The 21951-nt window shown below is 46.4% G+C and overlaps 1 protein-coding gene across 3 annotated transcripts in view; it reads right to left on the bottom strand.

Moving 5' to 3' along the window:
* Positions 1-9160: 9160 nt before the first annotated feature.
* Positions 9161-21951, bottom strand: part of TRIM29 (tripartite motif containing 29) — a 43433-nt gene continuing 30642 nt past the window's right edge. Inside the window, exons 5-9 of one of the 3 annotated variants that reach the window (XM_035139070.3) lie at positions 20187-20273; positions 18676-18768; positions 15039-15140; positions 14725-14801; positions 9161-9827 (exon numbers count right to left, since the gene is read on the bottom strand). In XM_035139070.3, the coding sequence (XP_034994961.2) occupies positions 9765-9827; positions 14725-14801; positions 15039-15140; positions 18676-18768; positions 20187-20273 (422 nt within the window). In that variant the 3' untranslated portion in view covers positions 9161-9764. The remainder of the gene's footprint in view (positions 9828-14724; positions 14802-15038; positions 15141-18675; positions 18769-20186; positions 20274-21951) is intronic. The other 2 variants (XM_035139072.3, XM_035139073.3) reach the window with 2 other exon arrangements.

Below are 21951 nucleotides of genomic sequence, written 5' to 3' on the forward strand. Positions count from 1 at the left end.
CCTCAAATCACCGGCGACCCGGAAGCGGCTGCGGAGATGAGAGCGCTACCAGCTGCGCGGAGGGAGGATCAGCTGGGGCACTCTCCTTTACCGCCTGGAGGTCACCGACGAGGAAGCGCTAGCGGCGCGCACCACGGCAAACGGAAGCTGACGGAGCCCCGGGCCCGCCAAAGGTGTCGGCGGCGGCTGCAGCAGCGGGTTAGGGAAGCCGGCGAAGGAGAGCTCGTCCGTGGCGTGCACTGCGGGAGCCTGCTGGCGATGGCGGGGGCGGCGGCTGCCGCTGCGGAAGAGACGCGCCCCGCACACAGGGAGAAGAAGGAGGCCCAGGCGCCGGTGCTAGTGGGCGTCCGGAGGTGTCTGCGGCGGCGGAGGTGGCTGCAGCGGCGGAGGTAGCCGCAGCGGCGGATCGAGCAATCCAGGAAGCCCGGCGGTCCAGGGGCTCGTGCCGGCGATCACGGCGCTGCAAATGATCCACAGAATAGCGCAACAGGTAGGTGGAAGAGGGAAATGGAGAGGGAGGAGTTTTCGATCCAACGACGAGATCCAACGACGAGGTCCGAAGGTTGAACTTCCAGCTCTGGGATCCGGGGCGAAAGAGGACGCGTTCCCGCCCCGCCCCGGTTTAAATGGACGGAAGCCCCGCCCCAGCTGACCCGATTGGCCAGCCCGTTTATGACGTGGCGGGGCTTCCCCCCTCGCGAGAGGGCTGAAACTCAGCCCCCATCGCGAGAGTTCTGTCGGGCCAAGCCCACAACCCCACCTCCGTGATAGCGGAAGTGGTTTTCTTGCTGCTTTTATGGATTAGGCTCGGTAACTCATGAAGGCCAGTGTTGGAGGTCAGCATTGCAGGGCACCTGCCAAGGCCCACATTTCTGCAGTGCTCTGCTGCTGCTGCTGCTGCTGCTGCTGCTGCACCTTACTGTGCTGCCACTGCCTATTCGCCCTCCCACCCTGAGCTCTCAAGTGATAACAAGTTATGAGGAGAGGTGGCAGCGTCCTTTCCAGGCAGCATCCTTCGCACGTGCCCTCTGCTCAGTTGGACGGAGGGAAGGGGTAAGCGGGGACTTCATTGAGGGGCCCCTTGGGGCACCACACCCAAGATCCACTGAAACCTGACACCAGCAATGGTTTCATTAACTGGCTACCATGGGATGTCAACCACAGTGGTATCTTGGAAGTCGGACGGAATTCATTCCGGAAGTCCATTCAACTTCCAAACGTTCGGAAACCAAGGCGCAGCTTCTGAAGCTCCTGCAGCCTATCGGAAGCCCCGGAAGCCCCGTTGGACGTTTAGGTTCCAAAGAACGTTCGCAATCTGGAACAGTCACTTCCGGGTTTGCGGTGTTCGGCAGCCAAAGTACGACTGTATTCAGCGACTGGTAAAGGTAAAGGTAAAAGGCCCCATGACCATCAGGTCCAGTCGTGTCCAACTCTGGGGTTGCAGCGCTCATCTCGCTCTATAGGCCGAGGGAGCCAGCGTTTGTCCGCAGACAGCTTCCGGGTCATGTGGCCAGCATGACAAAGCTGCTTCTGGCGAACCAGAGCAGCGCACGGAAACGCCGTTTACCTTCCCGCCGGAGCGGTCCCTATTTATCTACTTGCACTTTGACGTGCATTCGAACTGCTAGGTGGGCAGGAGCTGGGACAGAGCAACGGGAGCTCACCCCGTCGCGGGGATTTGAACTGCTGACCTTCTGATCAGCAAGCCCTAGACTCTGTGGTTTAACCCACAGCGCCACCTCGGTCCCTTATTCAGCGACTGACTTGACACAATTAGGAACTGAGCTTGGATAATATGAGTGCCTTCTTCCTCCCATTTCCTCCTTTGGAAAATACTTTCCTTTCCCAACCAAGTTCAATGGAATTTTGGAATTAGGAAATGTTGCCTTGTTCTCAATGACCCAATTACATCCCCACCCCATGTCCATCCCATTCATAAACCCTTGAGCCTTGCCCTCTGCTCTTGGCCCAAAATTTGCTTGGTAGTGGTGGGGCAACAGTTAGAGTGACCAGGAGACATCTCTGTGGGACGCCCAGTCCGCCCAGGTATATGTAATACTGAAATGACAGGGTGCCAGGGACTAGACCAAGTACTCAGTAGGGATGTCACTTACCCTGGAAAATAAATGTCCCAGGGCTCCTTGAGCCTGTGCTGAACTTGCTGATGGCGTCCCAGGTGAACAAGGCACTGGGATATGCAATTCCCAGGGTGCCTGTAATCCCTACAGAACTCTCTGGTGACCTACAAAACGTTGACTCCCAGGGCATTTTGCTGACCTGCAGGCACTCGAGTGTTTAATTTCATATTCTGAGTTTCAGAAACAATTTCCAGAGTAATGGTGCTTGATTTTTCTTGCAGCTGAGAATTTCCAGGCAGAAACATCCCCATTCCGACCCAAATCAATCCAAACTTTGGCAAAACTGTTACAAATATATGCTCAGCAATCTTTTGAGCCTTCAGAGAATATCTTGTGGTTATTTGGCATTAGAAGCCTCATGGGACAATTTTTTGAAGCAAACCCTTTTGAAGGAAATACGTTTCCCAGTCCCCCACCCCCCACCCCTCCAGGCTCAGAATGCTGAATTCTGAACACGGCAACAGACACACACACAACTGTCTTGCCAGGAGCCGAAGTGGTCCAGAAGCCCACTAGGACCCAGATTTTCCAAAGGTAGCTATCACAAGGGAAGAGCTACGGCCAATAGCAGACTTTGGGCTTTCAAATTTCAGTGGCTCCCCTGAACATAAGAAGAACCTGGCTGCTGGATCAGGCCAATGGCCCATCGAGTCCAGCATCCTTTTCTCACAGTGGCCAACGAGATGCCTGCGGGAAACCGACAAGCAGAACCTGAGCACAAGAGCAACTGGCATTCAGAAGCATGACTTCCTCTGACTATGCAAGCAGAGCATATCCATTATGTCCAGCAGCCATTGACAGCCTTCTCAGGAGTAGTAGGGCTTGTGTGCCAGGCCAGGCTAAACTCTGCATTTCCTTTGTTACTTCTTCCCTGGAAACTGAAATACGTCAGCAGCAGCTGCCTGAGACACCCTTTGCTTGCATCTCTGAGAGCTGGAAGCAAAGCGTTGGCAGCCATTTTAGGAAGGGGAGAAGATTTTCTTTGATTGCCTTTTAATCACAGTAATAACGGTAATGGATGCAGCGAGCGGAATGGATGGGGAAGAGCCAATAAGTCGAAATGCGTAGGATAAATGAGGAGAATTTATAGCCATCTTCTCTCAAGCCCCTCTCCGTGAAACAGCTCTGACCCGTCAGTTCATTATGGGCAAACAATATTATATATATATATATATATATATATATATATATATATATATATATATAACAAGCAACATATAAAGAAGCAGACAGGAATCAACCCCCATCTTCCTCTTATGAGATGATATTCAAGGAGGTTGTAATATTGATCACTCACTTCACAAACTCTCTCCCCCCTTTCTAGTGTTCCCTTGCCTTTGATAACAAAATGCAATACTTGAAACCTTTTATTTTTAGAATGAGCCCTGAACTTTACAAAACAAGCAAATCATTTCCAAGGGCTACAGGTGGTTCTTATTTTTAATGGTTGGATCCATTAAAGGGCAAAGATCTTTGAAGCCCAACATTTCGTTCTCATGGTGATTAAGCATATGCTTTTTCTGGGATGCCTGTAAGCAGGAAATGAGCACAATAGCCTTCTCCTGCTCATGATCCAGTGACTAGTACCCACGATTGATCCTGGAGGTGATGCAGCCATTGTGACCAGTCGCCATTTACAGTTCTATATCTTCCGAGAATTTGTTAAATTATCTATCTGCTCCTATGTCCTTCAGGCAGCCTGATCTGAAGAAATCAACAAAGCAAAACACCACTTTCTACACAGCATGGGAATAGATGTGGCCTCCTGCTCGTAATGTAATATTATACTATATTTAGGGAAAAGCTCAGTGGTAGACCATCTGCTTTGCCTGCAGAAGGTCCCAGGTCCAATTGCTGGCACCTCCATGTAGGGCTAGGAGAAGAGACTGCAGCCTGAAACCCTTCAGAGCTGCTGGCAGTCAGTGGCAGGAACAGTGAGCCAGATAGACTACTGGTCTGACTCAGTATGACAGCTTCCTCTGTGTAATGCACCTGCAGATGAAGATGCTGTTAAAAGGCACAACTCCAGGAACTGGTTGAAGTTGGCAACTTTTGTTCCAAAATAATGGCAATTGGCGGCATGCAACTAGCATGAACTCAGAGTAAATGGATTGAAATCAACAGGTATGTGTGTGTGTGTGTGTGTGTGTGTGTGTGTGTGTGTGTGTGTGCGCGCGCTCATGCACACACATGCATTTATAGAGTTGGAAGGGACCCTGCGGATCATCTAGTCCAACCCCATGCAATGCAGGAATAGGCAGCTGTCCCGTACAAGGATCAAACCTGCGACCTTGGTGTTCTCAGCACCACACTCTAACCAATTGAGCTATCCTAACTTTTCATGCTCATTCATTTCAGTTGGCTAGTCTGAGTGGGCCTAGTGTCAAATTCTACCCATTATTATTTTCTTGACTGGTTTATAGAGGTCTAACGCGGGTGGCGCTGTGGTCTAAACCACAGAGCCTAGGGCTTGCCAATTGGAAGGTTGGCAGTTTGAATCCCCCTGGTGGGGTGAGCGCCTGTTGTTCGGTCCCAGCTCCTGCCCAACTAGCAGTTCAAAGGCACATCAAGTGCAAGTAGATAAATAGGTACCGCTCCGGCGGGAAGGTAAACGGCGTTTCCGTGTGCTGCTCTGGTTCGCCAGAAGCAGCTTAGTCATGCTGGCCACATGACCCAGAAGCTGTCTGCAGACAAACGCCAGCTCCCTCGGCCTACAGAGCGAGATCAGTGCGCAACCCCAGAGTCATCCATGACTGGACCTAACGGTCAGGGGTACCTTTACCTTTAACATTTAGATACAGAGAAGATTAGCAACAAGATTGCACTGGAGAGGGAAGCCACAGAATGGGACTCTGCAGCCCATGAATTTTCTGCTTGTATTTCTGCTCTCCCCCTTTGTTCACCAACAGGGTACGGCTCACTGCCCCCCCCCCCCAAGAAAGCACTTCTGCCACTTTGGCCAAGACGAAAAGAAGATATATTAAAACATTATAACACAACGTCACCTGTAAGAGAATTCCTGCTGGGTCCTCACTGCATACCAAGGAAAACTAAACTGTATGCACATGGGATGCCATGTGCAACATCCAAGCACAGGTTTATGTTGAAGCAGAAGTGAATTTTTGTACAAATGAAACATCTGGCAATCATTCCAAATGGAGAAAAACAATATTTTATTTTATTTTTTTAAGTTCTACTGTTCTATTTTCAGGGACATTTACAAAGCAAAGTCGTCTACATAAACCTCCTTTCTGAAGTCAATTAACATTAACTTGTCACTATTAGTGTTTTAAACCTGCACCTCCGCCTCAGAAGCCTCTAAATTGTGACATCATCCAGAACAGGGAATGTTGTAAAACAAAAGGCAAAACAGTGTGACAACACACACACACACACACACACACACACACACACCTCAAATTCAAAGGACAGAAATCTGTTTTTTTTATTATAAAAAACATTACAAGCCCTTCCAAGCTAGCTCTCTTGAGACTCTCCCCCTCCCTCTGATAATTTGCTTCTCATTTTGCAACCAGGAATGGATCCCTAAAGAGGTCCTGCTGGTTGTGGATCAGGCCTGCCTTACGGCCAGCCCTCTTCAGCCAGGACCTTATTATTACTCATTCATAATTTGTTAATTTTATTGCTATGAATTCCTTAAGTCATTTATATACCTTGGGGAGGGGGGGGGCTGGATGTGTGGAGTTGCTTGTCTGGTTAGCAAGACACTCTCCATACAAGCTTCAAGGCATTGTTGACTTCATCACTACTACATCCAGTCTGAGGTTTAGCCCCAGAACCATTTTCTGGAGGTGGACAAGCACAAATTAAGAGCTCTTTATGGAAGAGGAATATTTTGGCTGCAGTGGGTTGTTGGGTTGGTTGTTGCTTTGGATTCTTCTAATACGCAGATGACTAGGAGGGAGTTTAAAAGGAGGATCTGCAAAGCACGCTCTCTTTTGGTGATCAGCTGGTTTTGATTTCCTTTCACACCACATTCATAGAATCAAATAATTGGAAGGGATCCTGAGGAACATCTAGTCCAACCCCTTGCAATGCAGGAATATGCAGCTGTCCCTTATGGGGATCAAACCTACAACCTTGGCATTATCAGCACCATACTCTAACCAATTGAGCTATCCATTCAGGTCATGTCTGACACTTATGCTTTGCTTATTTGCTCTAGCTTCACCTGGAGTGTTGAATTTTTTTCTCAGTGTCACCATTTTTATTTTTATTTTAAAAAGCATTTGGGAATAAGCAAAATAAGCTTTGCCAGCTGCAGCAACACTGGTCTTGCGAAAGCTCCCTCGTTCCTGCAAGCTAATCCACCATGCTTAATCGAGATCATCAACACCACGAGGAACAAATTGCAAATGCATGAGGACTTTTTAGGCAGCAATTACAAGGGGAACAAGACTTCAGGTTGTCTATTTTGCCATCTTAAACAGTGATGGTGCAAATGCGTTTTGCTTGCATTATGCCTCATCCTGCAGGTTAGCAATAGATCCATATCCCCAATTACGTGGCTTCATTTCAGTGGCAATAGCTAAGGAGGGGCAGCCTCAATTGATTTCTTTGGGGCATGGAAATGTGGATAGGAGTGCAAATGATAAAATTCTGCATTGTCTCTATGGAATGGGAGGGGAGATGTAAAGCATGTCCCTCTTGCTCACTGGAAACCAGGACATGATGCTCTCCCCAGCCTGTTCTCAACTGGCCTCTCTCCAGCGGTCTTCATGGAAAACCTACAGGCATTCTTCCCAACATAAAAAATGGTTATGTTAAATTGAGTGGGGTGGGGAGGCTTCATAGTGCACTAATAGAACAAGACAAATCAGTCACCATCATGAGATCTAGCAACGTGCTCTGAGCTCTCTCTTTCTCTATCTTGTTTGTTTATTTTTTTTTTAAAAAAACACCAATGCATAATTTTTATTACCTTAAAGAACTTTCACCCTGAAAGGAAGGCAACAACAAAGCAAGAACAGTCCAAAACAGTGACAAACAAAATTCAGGGTGGTTGTCAGGGAAGAACAGGTTGGGCAACAGAGAAAAATGCTTCAGCAGCTTATGAAATCTTTTTCTACAGATGGTATCAATAGGACCTTGGAGGAGAGGTGCTTCCCCCTCTAAGGAACTGTTCAGAAGTGAGACGAGATGGTCCTTGAGGGCTTTGTTGAACTCTATACTTTAAATTCCCTTTCGGTGAAATACATCTCTATCTATACATTCCGCCACCCCATCCCCACTTCTCAGACTTCTTAAAACCTGCCTCAGTTTCTGCATTTTGGAACATTTCTTCTTCAAAAAATAAGAACACCCCAGAATATTAGGGGTCCTAGTGTCAAGATCTTTCACACCACAAACTTTTAAAAGTCTAAAGCACTGGTTTAAGAGCAGTGTAGTTTAAGTGGGGAGGGTCTTGCTTCTTTTTGCAGAGGGCTTAGCTACAAGGTAATTTTCAGCATGCAAAAGGTGTGACCTCTGTTAGTCAGATGCTCTGTGTGTTTGTTTGTTTGTTTGTTTGAGTATATTTCCAGGTATCAGGAGTGGGGAAAGCAAGCTGCTATAAGGAACAGGCATGAACAATAAGTCCACTCACCTTTTCTGGTGGGCAGTGTTGTGTCCAGGCATCTGGGCCCCTGCAGTGATCCAGCATGGGGCCGGGGAGTAGACAGCACCCTGGTGCTGTCCCAGCCACGTCACTGGCGCTGGGCGGGGCCATGCCCAGTTGGCCCCACTGGCCAATCAGAGCCAATAGGGCGCATGGCCACAGGAAATTTAACCACAGAGTGGTTGGGGGCTTCTCCTCTCTTGACCTTTTGCCGTTTCTCCCAACCCACCCACCCTCTTTTCATGCTTTGCTCTGACATGACCTTGCTATGGACAAATGTCAGCCATCATATTGTTGGGGCCGGGTAGGAATTTTTTCCACTTGGCAAACTGGCACCAGCCATTGGGTTTTTGCCTACCTTGTAGCAATCGTCACAACTTTGTGAGGTTAGGCATTGAGTAAACCTTTGTTTGGATGGAGGGGAGGTTGTAGCCTCCACCTGCCCCTTCTCGATAAGGGTATCCTGTTAAAGGGATCCGGGGGTGTGGATCCTGTCCAATGGCTGGAAATGGGCTAGGGCAATGCCATGACCCCAACAGGGACCCCCGGGGTGCCCCTATTTGATGTAAGTCATAGGGCTCCCCTTATTGGTCATTTACCCTTAGATGGACTCCCTGCACACAGGTGAGAGTCAAGATATAGCCTGGCTTCACCCAATGCCCTAAACCAAACCGCTCACATCTGTAACCAATAAAGTTGTGGCCTATTTGAACCCATAAACCTAAATACTCATGTCCATGTGTTTATTAATCACTAGGGAACTGCGAGTCACGGGGCCTTGGCACGCAATGGAAACCAACCAGGCTTCCCAACAGTGTTGCAATTCTAAAGAGTGTGTCCTTCCAAGGAAGGGTCCCAGTGCTTTCAAATGTGTCCAGTATCCATTGAAGATTGAGACTCTTGGAACTTTGTAGGAGATGGCCAGTGGCCTTCAAGCTTGGGTACCAATTCTAGGGACTGGGCGAAATGGTTCCCATGACGACTGTAGCTCTTTGGTTAGGACAGCACAAGCCACAGCAACACCCTTGCCCTGGTTCTCACCTCACACTGATTCAGTTTGCAACAGTAGGTGCAGATGCATGCACACACGCACACACGCACACACAGTGTCCCGTTGTAGCATTGTAAGAATAAATCTCAAAACTTCCAGTAATAACTCTTCTTCTAGATAATAAAACAAAACAACTGAACCAGAGCATATCAGCCAATATCATCAGAGGGTTGAGGGGAAAGGAATAGCAGAGACATCTAATCAATCTTCCATTAGCAGGATAGATTTCTCCCACTTTCTTCTATAATTTGAGAAGCTGGCTGGCTTGAGGGAGGGAGGATGTATCAATGGGCCACCACGAATCCTTTTGGCTTTCAATTCACAGGCAATGCCCAGTTAAGTAGCAACAAGGAATTGTTAGAAGTTTGTGGGTTTTTCTTTTATTGCTGTTGCTATTAGCAAACAGGTTTTGGGGTTGCGTCTACACAGCAAGAGCCCCCATTATAAGTCAAGAGGGTGTCTCTGATGGGAGTGGATAAGGGTGCAGTTATAACAAACAGAAAGCTGGGTGAAAACAATAGTGGTTACGTTGAGAAGTCCAGTGGCATGGCGCAGACCTTCTGGTGGGAAGAAAAGTGATGCCCAGCTCAGATCTCATCTTCCCTACTAGACACCTAGCATGAGCTAAGCAGATAGGTAGGGGGAAAGGGATGCATTATAGAACTAGGTTTGCATTTGGGGTTATTTTCTCAGGGGCTGAAAAGCTGTTACCAAGAATAACATGACGGTGCCCTAATACAGCTAGAGAGATGGTCTCCATTCCCTCCTAGAATGGGGCATGCACTACTGCATCTTCTTCCTAGAGCACCGTCCTCCACCTCCCATCAATTACAAAAAAAGGGGGAAAAAAGATTAAAACAGCATGGTTAATACAGCAGCAGCAGTTGAGACATCCATGAAAATTTTCATACGTTCTTCCTGTCCTAGCACAACAGACTCCTCTTGTAATCCTCTAGGATCAAGGTGCTTCATTGGAAGTGACTCCATTGCCCTTGTTGACGTAGAAGGGGCGGTAGTGGGACTGCAAATGGAAAAAAAGCACAGGGTGATTTTAGATTAAGAAGCAGATGGATGGACCTGCTGCCTTCTGTATATCTGATACGCATTGCCCTCCTCCGCATAGGTGCCAACTCCCAGACTGAAAAATCCAGGATCGGCGCCGCGCAACACCGGAAGTCACGCTGCGGCCATTTTGGAACTGGGCAGAGTGGCACCGAAAATTGCTTCTATGCATGCTCTGTCCATTTCCAAAATGGCTGCAGCGCCAGAAATCGCTTCTGTGCGTGTCCAGAGACTCCAGACATGCGCAGAAGGAGCCTCCCCAGGCCGGTAAGAATCCGGGGGATTTACAGGGGGGGTTTAAATCCGGGCTGCCAGCGGGAAATGGCTGGAAAAATGGGGGGTTTCCCGGGGAATACGTGAGACTTGGCAGCTATGCTCCTCCGTGCCAAATGGAACTGCAAGGAGAGACAGCTCATCAAACTCTATAAGGTCCTGTGTGTGCAAATTATTATCATAGACTCATAGATTTGTAGAGTTGAAAGGTGCCCCCAGAGTCATCTAGTTCAACCCCTCCAGTGCAGAAATCACAGTTAAAGCTTCCCTGACTGATGGCCACCCAACCTTTCTTTAAAACCCTCCAGTGAAGGAGAGTCCACCACCTTCTGAGGGAGTCCCATTTCATGGTCAAACAGCTCTTACCAGCAGAAAGTTTTATAACATTCAGTCAGAATCTCTTTTCTTGTCATTTGAATCCAATGGTTCAGGTTCTACCCTCTGGAGCAGCAGAAAACAAGCTTGCTCCATCACCCAACAGTCACTTCAGATATTTGAGGAAGACTACCAGAGCACCTCTCAAACTTCTCTTCTCTTCTAGACATACCCAGTTCCTTCAACCATTCCCCATAAAGCTTGGTTCCGAGATGTATTGTTGTAACTGTTACAGTTGTTGACAAAGATCTGTCACAGTCAATCTTGAGCCAGATTGTGTAATGTGAAATGGTAACAAGGGGTGACTCGTGAAATTTGATTCAGTCCAGGTTTAAAAGTGAATACTTTCCAAAACAATATGTGAAGCGAAACACATACATCCTTTGAAAATTGCAGTTCTCTAAATATTGCAACGCAGTTCTCCAGCCAAGTAATATGTACAAAAATGCATATAAATGCACATTTCTTGAAAATTGCATGGAAAAATGCAGTATATGGGGAGAAAATGCTTTGCAAAAGTGCATAGATTAAGAAACATTGCATACAAATTTGTGTCTGTTGGGAGATTATGTGTATTAGCCATGAGGATTTTTTTGCAAATAAAGATATACATATTCACAAACTGTTGTGGCAATGTGGAGAACTCAAGTTAGAACTGGAAGAATGAGAAATCAAGAGAAACTGAAAATGACAGATGAGCCCATTCCTGTTTGTAACAGCAGTCTTTCATTTTTGCAATTTTTGACCCAGTGAATTTCCTATCTTAAAGAGAGGTGGTTAGATGCAAACCCCACTGTATTAGCAGCATTCCTAATAACCCAGCTGGTTAAAAAAAGATTTATGTTCATTGTGAAGTGTTTGCAATGGGTGGTGGACAGGAACCACCTGCCCTTTCACTTGGCATCACTCTCCCTCCAAGTTCCTGCTGTTCAGCACTGCCTGGAGTATTAAAGCCATTTGCTTTATGGTGCCAATTTTGTACCTAATTAAAGAGGGGAATCAACTACCCTTTAAATAACCCTCAATGGGCTGGTGGGACAGGCCTCCTCAAGCAGTGCTGCTGGCTGCTAGGACTCATATTTACAGGCCTTTTTCTAAGGACTGGATTACTCAAATACATATTTAAAGCAGCTTTAAAAGCAGGATTATTGGCCCAGTAGACCATAAAAGCTCCTGCCGAGCCTCGACAGTCCAGTGGAAGTACATCTATTCTGGGACATTTAATGCTCTTTATTTATCAGCCCGATTGTTTGCTTTTGGGTATAACTGCAATTCAAAGACCAAATGGCTCTAGCTGCTGAATACACATAGAAGACCAACTTAGCATCGTTAGTGCAGGAAGATGGTGGAGCTGGGCAGTTGCTAGGGCTGTAACCTGTTTCAGCATCTCCAGCTAGGACTGGGAACATCCCCAGGTGAGCTTCTGCAATTCAGCGTAGGCAAGACAGTGCTAGCTGTACAAAGGTCCTGATTCAGCATACAACAGCTTTGTATATCCCTAGAACTTGGAAGCCCATCAGTTAAAGAGGCCAGCTACTCAAGCAACAGGGGCAGCTCCAAGATCAAGCAGGATCCATCTCAGGTAAAAAGCACATCCTTTGCAACATAGCTGCCAAGTTATCCCTTTTTTTAAGGGATTTTCCCTTATGCTGAATAGGCTTCCTCGCGAGAAAAGGGAAAACTTGGCAGCTATGCTTTGCAACCCGATATGATTCCCAACATCACCAGGTGGAGCTGAAAGTGTTCCCCATCTGAAGCCCAGGAGAGCCACTTTCAGTCAGAAAAAAGTGAACTAGAGGAAGCAAAGGTCTGATTCAGTATAACACACTTCCAGGGCCTCTCAACTATCAGCCATTGGGGATTGAGCCCACAACCTTCTGTATACTAGGCAGAATCTCTGCCACTGAGCTGCGGTCCTTCCTGGGCTCCAGGCCCAATTGAGAACAAGCTATAGTTCCCTCTGGAGGTGCAGGAGACTCTAGAGCATATTCCCAGTTTGGGTGGCCATCCGAAATGAAAATGGCCCAGATAATCTAGCAAATTACACTAAGGGCTGCATTCAACCTTGGCCAATCCCCAGGAAGCCAGTGGCAGGCATTTCCTGAAGTGTATGTGATTACCCCACATTCTTTTTTCACATACTCTCTTGCAAACGCACAGGACATTCCCATGCAGATTTGTGGAGGAGAAGATTAATGCCCCACTCCCGTCATAAAATGATTGCTCTTCTAAGCAACGATGGGCTGGTTGCCATCCCCAACAGGGTGCTCGGCTCCACTATACAGTTCTGTGTCTAATTTATTCCCCAGCACACTCCACCAAAAATCAGTGGGGTCTTGTGGTGGGTCAGAAAAAGTTACTTGGGTCATTGGATCAGGCATCTGAACCAGAGGATTACACCTCCATCCCCTGGGAGCCATCACAAGAAACTGCCTTATACTGAGTAAGATCAATGATCCATCTAGCTCGGTGTTTCCTAAACTTGGGTCTCCAGCTGTTTTTGAACTACAACCCCCATCATTCAGAGCTGGCAAGACCGGTGGTCAGGGATGATGGGAACTGTAGTTTGAAAACAGCTGGAGACCCAAGTTTGGGAAACACCGAGCTAGCTCAATTCTGTCTTCAGTAGCTGGCAGTGGCTCTCCATGGTTTCAGGCAAGGTCTTGTCTGGCCCTGTTTGGAGATGCCAGGGGCTGAACCTGGGACTTTCTGCATGCAGACGAGATGCTCAACCACTGAGCAATGTCCCTTCCATCCCTGCTATCCATATGAACAGTTAGGCAGGCAAGAGGGCCAAAGGTTCTACCTCCTACAGGCTGCGGGTGTCAGTGTTCTCAAGTAGTTTAAGAATATTTTTTATATATAATTTTGAAAGGCTTAGGCCAAACTGTCATGTTCCAAGAATGGTGAAATTTGTAAGCCTCCTGCCTTCTCTCTGGATGCCATGCAGTTAATTATTTTTATTAAAAACAACAGCCGACAATCAAGATTCTCTTCATCAACAGAACTTAGCCACTATCTCTTTCTTTGATCCTCCTTAATCACTTTCTATAAATCCTGAGTCGTCTATGGAATCATGCTGTCGTTTTCTCCTCTGTGGATGTGAAGCACATGAGGAGGAGCAGAGAGGGAAGTAGGATATTGTACCAGAGCTGGTGTTTTATCACTTTATAGCCCTATTTGATAACTAGTATTCTTGTGGAACCACTTTGGGAAATCCATGAGAGCTTTGCAGCGCACAGCTGAGGACTCAGATGAAGTCCAGGCTATCTTCTTGGTGGGTAAGCACCAGTAGCTTAGACAGAGCCCTCCTGACCAGAGGACACAGACCTGTCACTCCCTTGGAAGCCAACATCTACAAAATAGAATGAGGGCCATTTAACCAGCCAGCCAGCTTCACCTAGGGAGGTGAAGCACCCCGTATTTCATGCCTGGTCAGCCAATGTAAGGCTGCAGTTGGCTCCAGAATTTTGGGGTGCCCTCCCACCAGAGATCTCCCACCAGAGACCTGTCATGCTCTCAGACGTAGGTGAATAATTGCTTACTCCTTTCTAACGCTGGGACAACTAGCACATTTGTCTCTGTTCTTGACCATTTATCTGTGCATTGTTTTGGCAATGGTTGCATTTTTGAGAGCTATAATAGTAATAGTAATACTTTCTGATGGTTGATGATGGTGGTTGTCATACTATGTGTTGCTTAGGAGGTTTCATGTTGGGAAAAGGTGACATGGAAATTCTGTAAATAATAGTAAATGGACAGGGGGAGTTCTTCTACCCCTGTCCTCGATTTACAGTGCAACCTATGCATGTATTTTGCCTCCGTTGCTGAAGGCAGTATGGCTTTCAATACCAGTTGGTGGGAATCACAAGTGAGAAGAGTGTGGTTGTGCTTGTGGGCTTCCCATTAGAGCATTTGGTTGGCCACTGTATGAAAAAGATGCCCAACTGCAGACAAGCCTTTGGCTACATCCAGCAGAACTCTTCTTATGGAAACATAGCATTGTAGAGCTGGAAGGGACCGCAGAGGTCATGTAGTCCAACCTGCTGCAATTCAGGAATTATGGTTAAAGACTCCCTAACAGATGTTCTTATGCTCTTAATCCCACTCAGTTAAACAGAGCTTACTTTCAGGTAAGTAGGGTTAGGGTTGCAGCCCAGAAGGCCTTTGGGGTGGAAGGTGTGAAAAGAGCAGGTCTAATGACTTACCAGCATGCTCTGCTTGGAGGACTTCCATGTCTGAGGTTGCACCTTAGTGGCTTGGTGCCTCACAATGGAAGGGTAAGCTGGAGGAGACACAAGGCATCTGTGGTTATTATTCCCGGAAGACCCTCCCTTGCATGCCGCCGGGTGCATTCCAGAGTTAGAGAGACACCTTGTTTAAACATAAGACCGAAAAGCACAGCAATTCCAAAGCAGCCAGGTCAGACTGGGACATTTGGAATGAATATCTCCCCAGAGAAAAGACAGAAAGAGAGGATGAAGGGAGAGGGGGGAAGAACTCATAGAAGCCCTGAAAGTACCATTCTTGGTATAGAGGCTCCCGTCGGACTGCTTGCTGAAATCTCCCGGTGAACTCTGGCCAATTGGGGGGAACTGATAAGGCATCTTGGTCCCATTGCCCACTGGAAAATAGAAGAAGCAACATTACATTGAGGTGGAGTAGAAAATGCTTCTCTCCACAAATCTCTGCACATTTGGGCCAGATCCTGTGAGCCTCTGCGCCAGGACTGCAGATTGCGGAATCAGCAATAGTCCCTACCATAGGCACAAAGGCAGGATGAATCTGCCCCAATGCAGGAGTAACTAAGTAGGAGGCACACACTTCTTTGAGTTAAGAAGTGGTGGGAGGAAGCATAGAGCTGAAAATTTGGGTGTCACTTCTTCAATAAAAGCAGGATTGAGAGCAAGAAGAACTCCACTGGAATCAAGAAACAATGGATAAGAAACAAATTTCTGTGGCTTCCACTGGCATGAACCTAGATGCCAAGTTCTCCTCAAACTTTCCAGTATCACAGAATAAATGGGTCCTGGACCTCATCCTGAAAATATTTCTGCCACTAGAAGTGCAATATTTAATTGATTAATCAGTTAGGTTAATTGCTTTCCAAAAACCTTTTTAACAACTAAAGAGGTGTCTCTGATAAATTGTCCAACAGATGATGGGGGTGATAACAGTTGTTTTAAAAACTGAAGACAAGCACTGTTTTAAAAGAAGCACCTCCCCTCTTCTCTCTTTCAAAGGAAAGAAAACTTCCAAGGTGATCCCTGTACTGACATATCCGTGATTCATTTTAAAAATGGATAAGGATGCTTCTTCCTCAGTACTATTGTTTTTATCCATATGCAAATATATCCACTTGTTGCCAATTATTTATCAATTAATTGAGTAAAACACATGTGTGTACTTGGTTAAGATTTCTTTAATTAAGTGCTAGCTTTAATTTCTGGCATTACCATAATTAGCTGGCACATTCCTGTAAAAATTCCTTCTCAGTGTGAATTTTTACCCCGTGCAGAGCTGTGCATCAGGCTTTGCTGGATCAGGGCCTCTCCATCTTGCACTCTCTACGTATCCTGCTCTGGGACTCACTGACCTGTATTTATGGATGTGTTCACACAATAATAAGGTCTGGTTTACAATGCCCTGGAAGGATCCTTTGTGGTAATTTGTCTTTGCCACCTCCCAGTGTTGCTTCATATACTGTTTGCTAAATGGTGGTGCAGGGATGCGGTGTAGCTGCTTGCACAGAGCCGTAACAAACTGCAGTGTCCACTCATGAAGAGATGCCCCCACCAGTATTTACAGATTCATCTGAATGGGCATGAAGCAGGAGGGATAGAGGAGGTCAACATGGTACAAATTGACCAGCAAGAGCACCAGATTGGCTCGACTGGCTTGTTTCCAGCCCGCCAACCTCACTGCCACCTCGACCCTCCCTATTTCCATCCTGGTATGCAGCAGCAACTCAACCGCAGGGAGGGCAGGTCAGCTGCTTCCCACTGGGGCCACTCACTGATTCCAACATATATCTGACATGATAAATAACAACGATTTTATTATTTAAACCCTGTTCATCTGGCTGCGTTGCCCCAGCCACTTCCAGCACATATCAAAACATAATAAAATGTCAAACATTAGAAGCTTCCTGATACAGGGCTGCCTTCAGATGTCTTCTAAAAGTTCTGTAGTTCTTCGTCTCCTTGACATCTGATGGGAGGGTGTTCCTCAGAGAGGGGGCCACTAGCAAGAAGGCCCTCTGATAACTAATAGAGTCAATATGTGTACAAACTGTACGTGGGTAGGCTCCATCCACAAGACTGTGGGACCTTTGAATAGATCCCCAGTTGTGCAGACAGTACCTATGTGTGTACAGCTTATATGCACTTAAATATGGCCCTGGAGGTGTGTATATATATACACACACCAAACACGTAACAGACAAAGAGTGGTTGTGTAAAAGAAATAAGAGTTGGTCCCCAAATTAAGTCGCAACTTTGGGATGGGAGGAGAGGTAGGGGCACCAATTCCCAACACAGAGAAGTGAATGGATCCTTTCATCTTACATCCATGCAAGAAACTTTTCAATAGCTCCTATTCCAAGGGTTAACGATGCAGCTTTATACTGTGTCAGATCATTGCTTCCTCTTAGAACATAAGTAGAATCTTGCTGGATCAGTCCAAAAGGCCCAACTGGTCCAGCATCCCCTTATCACAGTGGCCAACCCGATGCCCATGAGAAGCTTTCAAGAATGACCTTAGTACAGCAACACTCTCCCCACTTGTGAGTATCAGGAACTGGTATTCAGAGGCATATTGCATCTGAGAGCAGATGTAGAACATAGTTGGTGTAGCTAGTAGCCATTGATAGCCTACTCTTCCATGAATTTGTCTAAACTGCCTTTACAGCCATCATTACTACACCATGTGGGAGTGAACCTCATCGTTTCACTATGTGCTGTGTGAATAAATATTTGGTACTTCCTTTTTTGTTTGTCGTGAATCTTCCAATAGACCTCTTTGTAGGATGATGGAGAATAGCACAGTCAGTAGAGCATGAGATTCCTAACCTCAGGGTCACGGTTTGAGCCCAACGTTGGGCAGAAGATTCCTGCATTGCAGGGGGTTGGTCTAGATGACACTCATGGTCCCTTCCAACTCTACAATTCTATGATTCTATGACCCCAAGTTCTGGTATTATAAGAGAATGTGGATAGCTGGAGAAAGATCATGACCAAGACTATTTTCTCCAGCCTCCCCCAACTATGGGACCTTCAGATAACTGAACTACAACTCCCATCTTACCTGACCATTGGCAATGCTGCCTGCAGCTGATGGGAGTTGGAGTCTAAAACAGCTTTGGGTCACTAGGGAAGGCTGGTCTACTCTAATGATCCAAAGTCCAGCTCTGATCTAGACACAGGTACAAATGGTGAAAAACAAATGGTGAAAACTGACCGAGGAGATATTGAGCCTTAGCTCAGCAACCAGAGATCCTTCCCACAGGCCCAAGACCTCTGAATCTAGACCTGTAGAGAATATCAGCCCCAAGCCTGATTCATTCTAGGGATGTGCATTTTCATCCTCCGGTGGATCTGCTTGCTAGCACATGCAGAGTGTCTAGCACAAGGTCATGGGCAGGTGAGGGTGTGCTATGCTCCAGGCCCTTTAAAGATTTGCGTTCTTCAGCAGGAGGGTGGAGCCTGAGAGGAGCTTCCATGCCTAGGGAGCATCAAAGGGCTCAGTTGAGTCAGTGCTCTTGTTGGAACAACTCCTCTGCTCGTCGGGTTCTGCCTGAGGTCCTCAAAGGTCTACTACTCCTGACTGTCCTAATTTTCAGGATTCTAACTAAAGAACCCATCCTGACTTTCTACTCCACACTGCCTGCCAGACATTCTCAGCCCTCTCAGGGGCTCTAAATCACCAGCATTGGGCAGTAGTGGCTTTTGGGAGGGCCTGCTAGCTCATGCTTTTCTTTTTAAATGAAAGCACTGAGAGGTCGAACCTGGGGGACCATCAGCTTGCAAAGCAGATGCTCTCCTACTAACCTATGTCCCCAGGGGTGAAGGGAAAGATAGCAACTCTGTAAAAGGGAATTGACGGGGTAAGGTGGAGTGGTGCACCACCAGCAGCAGCACTGAAGGTGTGAAGAGTAGTACCTTTCAGAGAGTAAGCAGAGTTCCCTGCTGTAATGGACTCCTCTGCAGTCTGCAAGGCAGAAAATTCCCAGGCTCTAGTGTTGTAGTTTCCTCCTAGATGAGAGAATGCAGTTAAGGAATTAGTTGGTGTGAAAACAAATTAGGTGACTGAGGATTTGCTAGGGGTGAACTTATCTGCCAATTTCAGTTTCAGTCTTCAGTTCCGTTTGGCACAATTTCTGCATCACTGCCCTTATTATTATTTTTTGGGGGGGAGGAGTCCTCAATTTTCACCAGCATTTTAGTTCACACACCACCACCCCCGACGCGCACCTACATTTTTTGTATGCTATTTTCACTAATATAGGCACTTTATGCAAACCTCCCTCTAACATTTTTAAACTTTTGCTTATTGGTTTGGTTATTGGTTAGAGAAGAGGGAATGCAGCAGGTTTGCAACACACACACCCCACCAGCAGGATCTGTCCAGTGTTGCCATCTTAAAAACAATCCAATCAGCAGATTTAGAATCAGAAATAATGTACCCAATCTTAACAGGGGAAAGAGTTCAGCCTGTGAATGAAACTGTCCATCCTTCTCCTTAGTGCACCAAAGGAGCTTTTGAGTCAAATGACCCAAAGCTCTCCCTGAGTAGCCATTAGTTACATTCATTTACTCACTCATGCTCCATCTCTCAGACTGATTGTCTTGGGGATGTCGGGACTTTGGCTTTGGGAGAGAGATGTGGAGCAGGTTAAGCTGCTCTTTGCTCGAGAGCCATCAGAAGTTCGAAATAGCCTCCCAAGAAATTGTTTTCTTTATTTATCATCTCTATATGCCATCTAGGCCTCCAAACGGGTTGGGAAGAGGACATTTAAGTCTCGCTTGGTTCTCTACTGCTGTGAAATGTTCAAAGTAAAATACACAGGGGTGAAGGATAGGTTTTGGTTGAACAATACAAGAACCCTCCTGCTGTTCAGAGCAATTTAACAATGGAACAAATGACCTGGCTCTCCCTCATTGGAGGTTGTTTGAGTGGAGGGTGGCCAGCTACCTGTTGCTGAGGATAGTCCTGATCTCTGGATTTCCTCCACCGGACAGTGGAAGTAGAGTAGATGCCCTCCCAAGAACCCCACAGACTCTACGATTCCATGAAAAATCATTAGTTGCCAGTCAACAAATCAGATGAAATGGCACTAAGGGCAAATGAAGCCAGGGGCACAGGAGATGAAAATGGCCTTGAGAAAAAGTACATGGCAAGGGGGACAAAAGGGTGCTGAACATTGGAACAACACAGATCCTTCCATGAATATAAAACAGTCTTCTCCAAGCTTGTTTCCTGCGTGTTGGAGGACTCCAACCTTCATCATTCCCCTGACCATTGACTATGCTGGTTGTGACTATGAGGGTTGTGGTCCATCAAGACCTGTAGCTTTGAGAAGGCTAATAAATAAAGCTGTAGCAGTTCGCAACACTCACACCAACAAAACTGGTAGCTTGGCAGGTAGTTTTGGCTAGCCTCTGCTTCATACCTTTTGGATTCAGGAACATGGAGAACCTCTTCATGCTGTCTGGCTGGTTCCAGTCAGAGTAGTTGTTCATCATGAAACGGTGATCTCCTGAAAGTTCATAGCAGGAACATAACAACCATAAGACAAGAGGGGGGAAAGCAAAGAAACAAGGAGTAGCTCCCTGGGTCTGGACTGAGAAGCTGAACCCAGGAAGACTCATCAGGTACACAAAGTTCTTTTTGAGATCATGATACACATTTGGATGTTTGCTACTTGATGACAGCAGGATCACAGGCTGAGCTGCATGTAGCCTGCACAAGGAGCAAAGGTTGTGATTGGTTATTGGCTCTTGAGAGAGCTGGGGATCCTTAGGTCAGGAGCTGGGACCCTCATTGGCCTTGTTCCACAACCTACATGAGTTATTTTGCCTGGCTAAAATGTGCCTTTGTCATAATTCCTCTTGCTTGCCTGAAGGGAGGATCAAGAGGTGTAAGTTTGTGTGTGTCATGGAAGAAGGATCTATCAGTTTTGGTTCTTTCACTTTCTTATTTTTCCAGCCTTAAATTCAATCCTCCACATTCCTGCCGAAATTTGTGATTATTCTGCAGCAAAATCCTCGTGAAAATTCACCAGCCTCTTAGTATGGCTTTATAAGAAGCACATTTATATATGCCGATCTGACTCATGTGCCCATTTTTTCCAAGCATTTTGCCCTACTCAAATGCATCCTTGTTGGTTTCACTAATTAGTTTGTTTTCATGCACCTGCTTAATCTAGTGCATTGTGAAGTTAGAGAACTGCACTGCAAAATCCCCAAATTTCAAAGCTGCATTTTGACAAACAGGTTGATTTTGAAACTGAAAATGAGGCAGGCTCAGGTTAAAACACAAACAAACTCAAATATCACCTGCTGTACAAGAGTAAGGGTCTGCAGTTGTCGACCAGGGAATGTGGCATTAAGACTCAAAAAAAAAAAAAAGCTATTCTCCTGGCTTAGCCAAAACTGTGCAGAAATGGCTAAGGAGGATGTGCGAAGCTGAGCCTGAATGGAAACTCAGGTCTTTCTTCCAGGCTGTCACTGGGGCATCTGTCACTGGGAAGTGTCAATGGTTCAAACTGAGAAGTGCATCAGATTGTACCCTGTGTGATCTAATGAGTGTCCCCATGCAGAAATCCCACTGATCAGGAGGAAACCGTGGTTCACAGAAGCTGGCATTTTGTGACCTAACCTGTATTTTACGACCACCTACTAACATCCATTATCAATCCCAGCAGAGTTCCCTTCCTTCTGCCTTCTCTCTGCTATTCCAACCCTTGCTGGAGGAGGCATCCACTTATCTGCACTCTTTGCAACTCCCCACAGACTTGGCCAGCTGTGAAAATTGCATTGTAGCATCTCTGAATGAGACACCACTTACAGAACCAGGTGCTAAAGTTCCCCTTTCTTTTGTAGAATAGAAGTGGGTGGAGCAAACAGAGTTTTGTCTTGGATGTGTGTAGGTGGATGGCGGCGGATGACGCAACCCTTCTCTCCTAAACTGGACCTGTGACTTCTTAAAAAGAAACCCTTCTACTTTAGTACCTTTCAGATTTGGTTTTATTATATGAAGGCTCAATTAGGGATGAGTGATTCTGTCAATTTTGGATTCTCTTTTCTAACCCTAAGTTAAATTCTCCACAGTTTGCCATTAGGGGGGGGGAGCCCTAATGAACACTCACCAGCATTTTAGTGTGAATTTATCTCAATGTGCATATTTTGTATGCCTTTCCCCCTTAATTGAAGTCT

Source organism: Zootoca vivipara, chromosome 14 (assembly GCF_965207765.1).
Source record: "Zootoca vivipara chromosome 14, rZooViv2.hap1.1, whole genome shotgun sequence".
Lineage (NCBI taxonomy): Eukaryota > Metazoa > Chordata > Lepidosauria > Squamata > Lacertidae > Zootoca > Zootoca vivipara.